The sequence below is a fragment of the Puma concolor genome, chromosome B2, assembly GCF_028749965.1.
Source record: "Puma concolor isolate L17-30 chromosome B2, mPumCon1.1.hap2, whole genome shotgun sequence".
Classification (NCBI taxonomy): domain Eukaryota; kingdom Metazoa; phylum Chordata; class Mammalia; order Carnivora; family Felidae; genus Puma; species Puma concolor.
Genome location: NC_141671.1, coordinates 152,465,652 through 152,478,113, shown reverse-complemented (window position 1 = coordinate 152,478,113; position 12,462 = coordinate 152,465,652). Strand labels below are relative to the sequence as shown.

Genomic DNA, 12,462 nt, shown 5'->3' with positions numbered 1-12,462 from the left:
CTCTCACGCTCCTCAGACTCGGGAGCACCCGTGGGAGCCCAGAGCCCGGAGGTCACTACACTGACCGCTCGCCTTCTCCGCACATTTAGTGACACAAAGCTCCGGAGCCAGCAGCTCGATTAAGTTAAAACACAACTTGGGTTCCACTCAGTCCTTCAAAGAAAATCCAAAATGACCCAATCAAAAGAAATGTTATCTTGATGCGTAAAATATAAGGAAACACAAAACCCTCAAGCTTCTGAATTTGAAAATTCAGTGGGAATTTGACAGGAACCGGAGAGGACAGTCACGAGGTGAACACACGACAAAGAACATCTATAATAGAAAGCAGGGACGGCAACAGGTCTTTATAAAGCACGTGAGGGCCAGGTCTCGGGCTCGGAATACATTCTCCCACTAAAAACTGAAGGTCAACCAGTACACCCGCAGATCATGCACGATGCAAAAAGGACCAGTACTCGACCACGGATACTCCGCGTCTGCGCCTATAGAAGGAGATTTAACAGGATGCGTCAGGGCTCCTTTTCACTCAAATTCCTAACAATGAGAATTTAATTTGTCTCCTTTTGTTTGACTCAGTCGTACTGGTGTTTAAGGCGACAGACAACGCATCAAGTGATAGACCAAAAAAAAAAAAAAAATCCTTCAAAACAAGGACTTTTTATTTTTATTTATTTATTTATTTTTTTTAATTTTTTTTTTCAACGTTTATTTATTTTTGGGACAGAGAGAGACAGAGCATGAACGGGGGAGGAGCAGAGAGAGAGGGAGACACAGAATCGGAAACAGGCTCCAGGCTCTGAGCCATCAGCCCAGAGCCTGATGCGGGGCTCGAACTCACGGACCGCGAGATAGTGACCTGGCTGAAGTCGGACGCTTAACCGACTGCGCCACCCAGGCGCCCCAACAAGGACTTTTTAAAGTGCTTATTTGCAGAGACTGTTGAAAGAGTTTTCAATACCGCTCTAACGGTTTCCTGGGCTGCTGTGCAAAAAGAAAGCCGTCGATCCGTGAACCGAAGTGGCTTTAGGAAGAGTCACTGCAGATTATGACATGCGACCACCATAAGACGGACTCCAACGACGGACCCTGTTGGGGGGCGGGGGGGAGCAGCCCCTCGCGGCTTCCACCCGGCACCGCGGTCTAGAGGACCAGGGTCTGGGCATCAATACAGCTGAGAGTTCACCTTCCACACGCTTTCTAGACTCATGCAGCAATGGTCGTAACAAGCGGCAGCGAAGTGCAAGCCCAACGTATCTTCACGTTTATTTACGGAGACGCTCAACCATGCACAAAACTGGAGGAAACAGGATAACGAGAGCCCTCACCCGGCACTCTTGACATTTGGCCCATCTTGTTTCATACAGACGCTCAACCCACCTCCCACTCCCTTAGCATATTTTAATTTAAATACCAGACAACACAGCATTGGATTTCACTCACGAGGACTCAGTTGTTCTGCACAGCCCCCATGCCATTACCATCTCACTTCAGGCAGTTAATACAAACCCACACGTAGTCTGATTTCTCTGGTTGTCCCCACAATGCGGTTTACAGCTGACTTGTTCAGAGACTGTGATTACGAGCCTGGGGCGTCTCCCATTCTGCCTCCTCTGCCCTTCTTGGCGTTACTGATTTCTCAGAGGAATCGGGTCACTTGTCCTGTGAAGTGTCTCACGTTCTGACTTGGCTGATTTCTTTCCTCTTGTTCACAATGGCAGACCCCCAGACTCCATTAGATGTGGGCTCAACTTTGCAGCCCAGTCTCTTCACTGGTGGGACTGTAGCACCTCATGGCCTGTGGCCACCTCGTCACATCTCAGCGTCTCTCTGTCTGTGACCTCATGGCCCGTGGCCACCTCCTCACGTCTGAGCATCTCTCCGTCTGTGAAACTTCGAGTGCTCTGGGTTCTAGAACCTTCCGTGGTAAAGATCCTGCTGTCCCCTAACCGTCTAGCACCCACTGAAGACTGTCACCCAGACCTATTAGGGCTTTCGAGTGGTGACTTCTATTCTTATCACTTACTCTGAATTGATTAGCTAGAATCTTCTGAAAAGAAAAACTTTCTCTCGCCAACTATTTATTTACCCTGAAACGCATTTCATACAGGAAAGGCATCATAAATGTTTACTTCTTTGTAATTTTTTAGAGTCATAGACCGATGCTCTCGCCCTCTCCAAAGGCCATCAATGAGATTTAAAGACGGTAGTACTTGTGAACTGAAGGTTTGCGTAGAATTCTGTACTTTTTCAACCTGGCTCCAGTCACGTCTTGAGCTCCATTATTTCACCCTACGTCAGTGGGCATCCCTTCTGCATTTGTGGACACAACCCCACCGTCTTCCCTACTCGCTTTAGTGCCCGGCACAGCCTGTGTCCCGGGCACATCCTGTACTCCCGGCAGGTGGAAACCACGGTCTGGGTGCTGGGCTTCCCACTGTTGCTTCCAGGCCTTTTGGGTCGATAAAGCTAAGAAACACGCAGGTTCTAAAGAGAAAACAAAATTGTGGGCTGGTAGCAGACACGTCCGTTTCATAATTTTAAAACGACACGGTTCATGAGGAGCCACATCGGTCCCACGCTTGTGTTTCTTGCCTTATGCTCAGACCACAGGTTCCGTCCTTTCGTGCACTGGCTGACCTGGGGGCTGGAAAACCAACGAGGGCAGAGCGGCTTTCCTGACACACACACACCTACAGTGAGGAGGCCCGCGGCTTCGCACAAGGGACGCGCACCCAGCCTGCGTTAATTTCTCACTCCAGCGGAAATCCGGACACGGAACCCGTCTTTGCTATCTGAGGAGGCACGGAATAAAGGGGGAAACTCTCCTATGTTCACCCGTCTCTGGTTTACGCCCAGGGGTGGACGTTTCTTGGGCCCACGGGAACCACCACACAGGGAGCTCCTCCAAGTGCGGCGTGCTGGAGATGTGACTCACATCATCGATGGCGTGGACCACTTCCGCAGGCACAGAGCTGGGGGTAAAACAATGACAATAATGACCACGCACATCACTGTGGAGGGTCCTTCTCTTTCCCTAATCCCCAAACTCTTCTCTGCCACTGTCATTTCTGCCGGGCCCTCCTTTTGTGGTCGCTTCCTGTCCTCCCCCCTCCCGCCCCTGTCCTCTCCTTGCCTTTGGGTTTGTCTCGTCGCCCCTACTTCTGCCCCTCACCCCTGCTCTTGTATCAGCGTCTCAGATTTTCTCCCTGCTCCTCATTCTCGTCTCTCCTCCGTCCTTTCCACGTTCTCCGCCAACGTTTTCTCTTCTGCCTCTGCTTTTCATTCTACGTTCCCTTCTTGTGTCGTGCGGGAGAGACGGACAGATCTACAACCCGATGCCTCCTGCAAGTGCAGCTGTGGGGCTGACTGATGTGCACACAACGTCACACCAAGATCTCCGCCTTCAGGACCTTGGCCGTTTGAAGGCAATCATGAATCTGGCAAAAGGCAACGTGTCGCAGAAATGGAAGCTAAATGAACGTAAATGATGTAGGAACACAGGCACAAGGTCAGGAAGCCGCTCGGGGAGCTCTGAGAAGCTAGACAGCCAGGAGCAACGGCGTCTGGCAGAACTCCCCGCAACGGCAGACACGTTTCTGTGTCTAAGCAGCGGCCCGACATCAGCAACGGGAAAGCTACGCATACGTGAAAACACCACAGTCTGGAGCTGCTGGCGGCTGTGTTTCCAGGTCCTTGGACCTCTGACAAACAGTACATGGCAACCAGTCAGCACAGCACATACGTGTTATGCCCACGAAAAGAAAAAAATATGCAACCAGTGTCAAAAAGGTACAAATTGTGTTTCATGCTGCAGGACTGACCAAGGGCCTTCTAACGACCTTCCCAAGCCAAGTGCTAGACCGTATGATGCAAACGTCAGTGTGGCCTGAGTGAGGCCCTTACAGCAGAGCAAGGCTTGGGCAGACGAGGGCAGGACCCTGACACGAGCCACCTCACAGGGCAGAAGGCAGTGCCTGTTCGCTGCGGACCTGCTGACGGGACTGACCTAACGCAAGCAGGGGACAGTGTGAGGCGGCGTCCCCGATGGAGGGCCTAGAATGTGGAGTCCATCTGGCTACAATGGGGAGAAATTCCCACGGGGGTTGTTTCCTCGCGGGAAGAAGGGAAAGTCATACTTAGTAGGGTTTTCAAGCAAACAGCCAACCAAAATGATTCCAGATAATTCCGTTATTCATTAATACCGTCAAAACTCTAGGTCACAAGGGGCGCCTGGGTGGTTCAGTCGGTTGAGCGTCCGACTTTGTCTCAGGTCATGGTCTCAGAGTTCATAGGTTCAAGCCCCGCCCTGGGCTCTGTGCTGATGGCTCAGAGCCCGGAGCCTGCTTCGGATTCTGTGTCTCCCTCTCTCTCTGCCCCTTCCCCACTCACACTCTGTCTCTCTCTCTCTCTCTCTCTCTCAAAAATAAATAAACATTTAAAAAATTTTAAAAAAAAGAAAAAAAAAGCCTAGGTCACAAACACCTAGGTCAGTACTAGTTAACTTTCTGCGCCCCTGAGGGGCCTCTGGGGTAAATACGGGAGGGTGCTCCCCATACAGAGAGAGGACCAGCGAGAGCCTGGCCCTGCCGGGCACTGAAAGAAGGCTGGCCGCGTCGGTGGTCCCGCTGCATCATGATGAGCAAGGCAGCTCCCCACCCACCCCCCACCCCAGGGACAGACACATCCTGCTTTGGGGCCAAGGGTAGGAAGATGGGAGGCGTGGGAAATCGCTGCATTTTCTATTGTGTTCCTTAAAACAGACACACACACACACACACACACACGATGCGAAAGCAAATTACCTGTTCTGTGAAGCTGGATCCTCGGATTCCTTATCAAAAGGCAACAAAGGGCGGATCCGGCAGTGAACCCTGATATTCCCTTTCAGCTCCTACGACAATAGAGTTTGTCCCTGTGAGCTCAGGGGCAAGGCTGAGCGGACGGACTATTTCCTCAGAGAACGCGGCCTGACGGCCGCTTCCCCGGGACGTGAGCGTCATGTTCCTCACCCACACCTTGGCTGCTGATCAAGTCCCCACGGAGTGGCACTGAGCAGTCAGCGTTATTTTAGGCTTTTTAAACATCCACACTGAAGCGTGCTCACTTGGAAAACCATCATCGTGTGGTGACGAGTGTCCAGAAACCACCTCTCGATGGGGACCCGCGTCAAATTTCTGAGGCATTTTGGGAGAAGTTTCTGAAACCTGGTACTTTTCCAGACCCCGCCAAGTGTTCACCCAAATCGTGGCACGATGTGGTACTTCAGAGACAAAGGGCAGCGATGTGGGACAACCGCTCCACGTGCCGCCACGTGGAAGAAGGGAGCACGTCCGCACGGCCCGGCTCGCCTCGGCCAGGCTGTGCCCAGACCCCCCGACGGCGCGGGTCTGCCACGTCCGGGTGCCCCTGGCTCCACGCTGCACCCCGCTCTCTGGCACTGTGCGCGCGTCCTTTGCCCCCTGGTCCTTTCACAGCGACGGGACCATAACGAAGATGTCTATTCTTCCTCCACACGACAGCGTCAGAAACTCGAAGTCCGCCACCGTGTCCTCCAGAAACCATCCTTCTCCACTCACTCCCGGGGCCCTCGCGCACCTCTCCCTTGGTCTCTGCGGCAGGGCGACACTGCTGTCCAGACCGGGGACCAAAAGGCACCAAGATGCTTAGAAAGTGCAGTCGGCGGGAAGCGTGCATGCGCTCCGGTGTCATGGTATAGAGCTCGGCCGCAGGAGTGGGTCAGGCACAGGGAGAATTACTCCCAGGCGGGTCTGGCCGTGGAGGGAGCCCGGGGACGGGAGAGAATCTTCCCAGGAACCACCGGGTCCTGGGGCTGCTGGTCCACGGGACTGTGAGCCGGGCCGGGGCTCAACCACACCACCCAACCTCATGGAAGTTCACCCACCAAACCGTCAGCTCTGGCCTCGCAGCGTGCAGAAATGGACACCTGAGTGTGCACACTCCGTGGGCCACAGAGCTCAGCCCGCGGACGAACGTGAGGGGGCCATGCTTTGCGCCCTGCGGATGGGGGAGGAAGAGCTGGGGCCGGGGCTCGCGAGGAAGGCAGCGCTCTGAGAGTCCTAGGTCCGGTGCCCCCTGTGCGGACCTCCGCCCCCCCCACGTGCCCCGGTGCCCCCCCCCCGTGTTGACCTCCACCCCCCCATGTGTCCCGGTGTCCCCCCTGTGTGTCTGGAGTCCCCCCGTGCAGACCTCTGCCCCCACCCCCAACATGCCCCGGTGCCCCTCCTAGCCCCGGCCTTTCACTGGGGTCCCTGCCCAGGTCCCCTGTGCCGCCACCCTCTGGGAACCCGGACTGCACTCACCACCAAACGGTTGTGAAGCACCTTCCTCCTCTGCTTCTCTAGCTGGTACCTCGAGTCCGTTTCCTGTAGGCATCGCTCCAGATGTCCCGCCTTGGACCGCCAAGCTGCAACAATGGTTTACCCGCGTGTCCGGCAGGTTTCCGGGAGGGGGGCCTGCACTACATCCTGTCTCCCTCTTCTCCCTTCCGGCTTTCCATAAAACACCTCACGTTTTCAAAGCCGAGAGACACTATTTTCCATAAAATAACAGCACTGTCCCCTTTGCTGGAGCGCGTGACATGTAGGACCACCTGTGTGGGCTGAGTCACCTCACCTGAGACCCTTCAGGAGAGGCCCTGAACCGAATGCACCGAAGAGGCACAAGACCCTTAGGTACTCAGTGATTTGAACTAAAATATCTGGGGGCCCCTTGGGGGGCTAAGTCAGTTGGGCACCCACTCTTGCTTGGCTTTGGCTCAGATCATGGTCTCGCAGTTTGTGAGTTCAAGCCCCGGAGTCGGCCTCTGTGCTGACAGGTTGGAGCTTGGAGCCTGCTTGGGATTCTGTGTCTCGCTCTCTCTGCCCCTCCCTTGCTCGCTCGCTCGCTCGCTCTCTCTCTTCCTCTCTCTAATAAACTAAAATATCTGTCAGGCTAACAGAAACCTAGTATGCCTTAATTCACACAGTGCCACGGGGCCAAGGCACCTCCCTCCATGAGCTGCCTGTTGGGTAGTTTGAGCACATCCCGTCCTGACCCAATAGCGGCCGAGCGCTGTGGGCTTCCCAGATGTGAGGAAAGGGCTGAGCGGATCGAACGGAGCCTCACACACACTCTAGGAGCCTCCGGCACAGGACGTGCAGCAGGGACACGGTGCCAGCTCAGGGACAGCATCGAGGTCCAGAAAGCCTCTTCGAGTCACCAGAGGAAACGGGGACTCCCTGAGGAGGGAGCGCGGCCAAGGACCGCAGCCCCCATGCACGCCAACGACCGCCTGGGTGTTGGCTCTTGCCCCTGTGCCCAGGCAGGGCGCGTAGTCAAAGGAGAGGGAAACTTGAATCCCCGGCAGGTGGGGCCATGGCTTACACAGCAGAGCCTGGTGTTGGAGCTGTGCCCTCTGGACCCCCTCGGCCACTTCAGAAAGGCCTGTCTGCAGGTGGTCCCAGAAATTCCTGAAAACTTCCAGAAAAGAGGCATGCAGTGCCTTTACGTCTTGCTTCAGTGCCTATAGAGCAAAAATATACAGCACTGAGGTAGTGAATATTATTAATCACATAGCGCTATATATAATAATTTCCCAAGTGGCTATAGAATAAGAACACAGCCGCCTGGCGAAGACAGTCACGTGCCGATTTATTATGAACTAAATCTACTTAAAGCTCAAGTTCTCAAAAGTTAGATGAAGGACAGGTTTTGTCCGCTGGGTACTTGCTTGTGAGGATGGCCGGGCCCCGGTCCCACGTCGCCCTCCACACACAGCTGCAGGGCTCTGATGTATTATCCAGACCGCCTGCTTGGAGCCACATTGTCCTGGGCCCATGGTGAGCGCCGTGGTGACCCCGTGCTTAGGGGACACACGTCCGTCCGGGTGCACGTGCGAGAGCCTTCAGAGAAGTCTGAGGACAATGCAACTGATAAACAGCATCCCCCACGTCAGGGGCTCTTCCCTTCTGATGCGACTGGAAGGCTGTTTGGCCCAGAGAAGGAAGGTGCGGACGTCCTGCAGCTTAACATCTCCTACGGAAGGAATCGCGAGATCGTAGCTGACCCGAGATAGAGTCGTTTGTTCCGTTAAACCTTCCTTTTCTGTAACGTGGAGACTGTTCCCATACGTTTGGGAAACGTTCTGCTAAAACGTCAACACTAAATTGAATTACGGTATTTTATTACATGGAACGCAGGTAGAGTTACGCACGATAGTCAAAGATGGGTCCGTTTCACTCAGCGATGAGAGCGCAAAGAATTCATTTATATAAATCTGTTCTGCAGGCACTGAAGCCGTGCATGGGCCGGAAAAAGAAACCTCTAAGGGCAGACTAATCGTGTTTGCAGATGGCATTCTTGTTGTTGTAATAATGATCTTTTTTTTTTTTTTCCTTCTGACTTTCACCCAGGTCACACTGTTTATAACAAAAGGTGAACAATACTCCCAACCGGACGATGGTATGAAAATACACCCCCGCACTCTCACCCTGGGCAGGTGCCAGCGTGCTGCCTCCAGGGCCGCGGTTCCCATTTCTCTTCCCAGACGCCCCGGCCGTTCCACAGGCGCTGCGTCCACGGGATGGCAGCGACACTCGCCCTGTTTAGCCTGACCTGGACAAAGCACTTCTCTACGCTTTGACGTTAAAATAAACAAGAGGACGACTCTGACTCTGGCGTACAGAGCGGCCAACGGCAGTTCTCACGGCCCGTCTCACGGCCACACGGTGTTCTTCCCTCCTGTCTCTGCTCAGGAGCCCAGTCCGGGCACCCTTGGGTGCGGAAGTCCTCGCTCTACCCAGCAGGTAGTGGGGCGGAGGGCGGGACCCCCAGCCGAAGACCCTCACAGCAGGTTATGGACGCAGTGACGCGTCTGCAACCTCGCGACGGCCAGATCAGCAGGCTGCAACGGAAAAGCTGCATCTTCTAACTGAGAAGCCTTGCTTCGTGAAAAGACGGCTTCTTCAGCAGATCTATTTTCGGGGCACCTGGGTGGCTCAGTTGGCCGAGTGCATGACTCCTGATTTTGCCTCAGGTCACGGTCCCCAGGGTCATGATGATGAGATCTGAAGTGGGTTTCATGAGCGAATGGCTAAGAAAGAAGGTGTGAGACATTTTTTGGTGCAAAAAGGCGATTTTATTATAGCACGGGGACGGGACCCGTGGGCAGGCAGACCGGCACTGGGGTCATGAGGAGTGACTGACGACATACTTCCTAGTTGGTGGTGCGAGGGGGAAGGGGATATAGGGGCCGAAGGTGGCTTCCAGAACCGTGGGGGGCTGGCTGCTGTGCAGATAAGGTTACTGTTCGCCTTGAACGAAACGTGAGCACCAAGGCAGCGTGAGTTCCTTGAGGACGGTCACGCTCCGTGTGCTTCGCGTGTCAGCGGGCTGCGAGCCGTAAGGAGATTGCATTTCAGCCACATTTCTCTTGCCTTTGATTCCGTCATCAGTGGGATCGGGCTCCGCATCGGGCTCTGCACTGAGGGTCGAGCCTGCTTAAGATTCTCTCCCCTCCCTTTGCGCCTCCCCCCAATAAATGAACAGGAACAAAAGGAAAAAAGCGGACCTATTTGGACCGGCATAACATCCACAATTTCACCAGAACACAAGTGAACGCGGCTGCGGGGCGGGGGCTCCTACCTGAATCACCGGGCGGAGCCGGAGCAGGGCCTTCTCGGGGCTTCTCGGCAGCCGGGCCCGCGAGCCACACAGGGAGCACAGCCCTGCAGACGCACTTCCACTCTGTCCAGCCGCTCCTTGGTACTGGTGTGTGGAAAACACAAAAAGGGATTCGGCGTCTCAGCACGCTGGAGTGGATGCGTTTTCTCCGAGGGGAGGACGCTCACGGCCTGCCGGCCGCGCCCCACGCGCTAGCACGGGCACAGCCCTTGCCGCAGAGGGAACCCACCCCGAGCAGGGCCGCGTGGGGACCGGGCACAGGGCGGCCGAGCTGAGGCACAGGCCCAGGCGGTCCGGCGACGCAGCGACGGAGAGGACGGCGAGGGGGACGGGTCAGGGACAGGGTCACCGTCTGGGCGGGTTCTTCAGATTTTCCCGACAGATACTTGTGTAGAAGGAGCTGGGAGCTCCGTGGAGCAGGAGAGAGAGAGGGGACCATCACGGGGGACGGAGAGGATGAGTCAGGACCCACTCGGAGACACAGCCGGGGACACAGCCGGGGACAGCCTGGCTCGGCTGGGAGATGACGCGGGGGGTGGGGGAGGACAAGACAGGGCGTGCCCCGTGGTTGTGGCCGGGCCAGGTGGCTGGGGAGGAGCGGCACTGGGGCCTGAGCCGGAGGTGACTCGATCGGGAGTTTGCTGCGTCTCCCACGGCACCTGCTGGAGTGCTTCTGCGTCCCACCGAGTCCCTGCAACCAGGAGACACCGTGGGCGGCCTGCCCCCCAGGGCCTCAGCCAGGCCTCCCAGACGCAGAAGACGGACGGCCAGGCCGGCGAGAATGCGCAGAACCGCATCACCTACATCACGGGTACATTTGTCCCGTGTGCAAACCCGAAGATGCACAGCTCGGAAGCCACGGGACGCAGGGATAAGGGCTCCCTTCGTTCCAGGAGCTCGCTGCTCTGTTTGGGAGGAGCACAGGGGAGGAAGCAGGACACGCGGGTCGCCGATGCAGGTCCCCGCAGCGAGGAGGAGGCCCAGGGGGCCTCTGGGGTGGGTGCGGGGCTCGGGGGCCTCTGTCCTAGACTGGGGACGGCGCAGAGAGCGGGCGGGACACGGTCCGCCAGAGGAGGAAGTAGCAGGAGCACCAGCTGCTTCGAGGAGGCCTGTGCCACGACTGGCCAGGCGTGCGATGGCGCCCCCTGATGACCCGCACCGCCGAGCATCGAGCATCCGGGGTCAGGGGTCCCAGGGGTCAGGAGGGTGGGGCCCCACCCTGCGCGGAGGGTGTGCTGAGCCAGGCGCCCCTGCGGGCAGAGCAGGGGAAGCCGCCGTGTGCAGGGGGCAGGGGGCAGGGGGCAGGGGGCAGCGGGCGGGTGCACCTGCCAGGCACCAGGAGATCCTCTGCGAGTGCCGGGACAGCAGGCACGTGGGGAGAGCTTTTCCGCTGACTGGGGGTTCAGACGGCAGGGCAGCGCGGAGACCCCGGCAGAGACCGCACTGGGTGGTAACTCACACTCCTGTTTGCACACCAGCCTCCGGCAGCGCAGTGCCCACGGGAAGGCCCACGGCGTGATGCACGGAGTGTGGCGCTCAAAGGTGGCGGACTCGACAGGCCCCCGGAGCCAGAGACCCGGGTGCATGCAAGAGGGGGCCGGAATCCCGGAGCAAGGTCTGCAAACACGGTGGCGAGTGAGGAGAGGTCCTAAGATTGCTGCCGGCAGGAGAGCCAGGAGACCAGGCCCAGGGGCGGGGCGGGGACAGAGAGCCAGCCGCCTGTGGGCCAGAGGCGCCTGGGCCTGCGGGTTCAGATGGGACCTGGCCGGGGGCCACCGAGAGGAGCAGGGGGCCCAGCGGAGATGCAGCCACCCCCTGGGACGGGTCAATCCTGGGGGCGTCCGCTCCAGGCTGAGCTTCAGGGAGGGCTCCCCGGGAGGGAATCGGCCGTCCCTGAGCTAGAGCTGCTGGATCAGCGTGCACCGGCCTCGGTGCACAACCTAGTGACTCGGTGTGTGCATACACGCAGGGACAAAACACGCCTCATTTAGGTCCGTCACCACACAGACCTTCAGGCTCACAGAATGTCTACGGTTCCTAAGGGAGAACCAGACTCAGGAGAGAAACAGGAGGCCGTTGTCACGGCCACAATTAGCAGGACCCCGACACGAGAAGCTGCCGGGGACGGCCCTGAAACCAGCTCTGCCCGAACTTCCGCAGGGACAGGTCCGGGCACCGAACTATCCCCAAAGGAGAAACAGATTCCAGTGTCGCTCAGCTTTCCGTGCGAACGTCGGCTGCTAGTCCGGCAGAGGCCGCCGGTGGCCTGCTGCCATTCAGTGCCCCCTCCTGTACGATTACACCCCCATTTACCAACGTCCCACCGAAAGCAACGTTTCCCTGGGTCTCTGGCAGGTAGGATGTCCACGTGACCCAGCACAAGTCACTGGGTAGGATTTCTGAGCAACGACTTAAAGACAGACGGACAGACAGACGTGGTGGACGTGTTGGGTGTGTTCCTTCGTCTGCCTGACTCCTCCTTCCCAGCGTCTGACCTTGGCTGGGACAGCTGGAGCCCCAGCAGCCACCGTGGAAGCAGGAGACACCGGCTGCTCTCGGCAGCACACAGCCCCCTTTGTCCAGGACACGGACGGTGGGTGCTGGCAGAGGAGGACAGCGGGACCACAGGCATACTTGTGGATGCCACCAGCACCTGGCCCCGGACAGCCCTTCCCCCCGTCCTCTCTTCCTGCTGTATCCAGCAAAACGCAATCCCTGAGCGAAACGCACAATGAACAGCGGTGTTGGGCCCTCCTGGTTCTGGCTGATTGATCTTCC

At 57.2% G+C, this 12,462-nt stretch overlaps 1 protein-coding gene across 2 annotated transcripts in view; it reads right to left on the bottom strand.

Annotated features, from left to right (window-relative positions):
• KIF25 (kinesin family member 25) overlaps nt 1-12,462 on the bottom strand; it is a 45,834-nt gene that overhangs the window by 22,361 nt on the left and 11,011 nt on the right. For both annotated transcript variants that reach the window (XM_086708320.1, XM_086708321.1), the window contains exons 3-7: nt 9,646-9,768; nt 7,387-7,525; nt 6,324-6,427; nt 4,806-4,894; nt 2,939-2,975 (exon numbers count right to left, since the gene is read on the bottom strand). In XM_086708320.1, the coding sequence (XP_086564446.1) occupies nt 2,939-2,975; nt 4,806-4,894; nt 6,324-6,427; nt 7,387-7,525; nt 9,646-9,768 (492 nt within the window). The remainder of the gene's footprint in view (nt 1-2,938; nt 2,976-4,805; nt 4,895-6,323; nt 6,428-7,386; nt 7,526-9,645; nt 9,769-12,462) is intronic.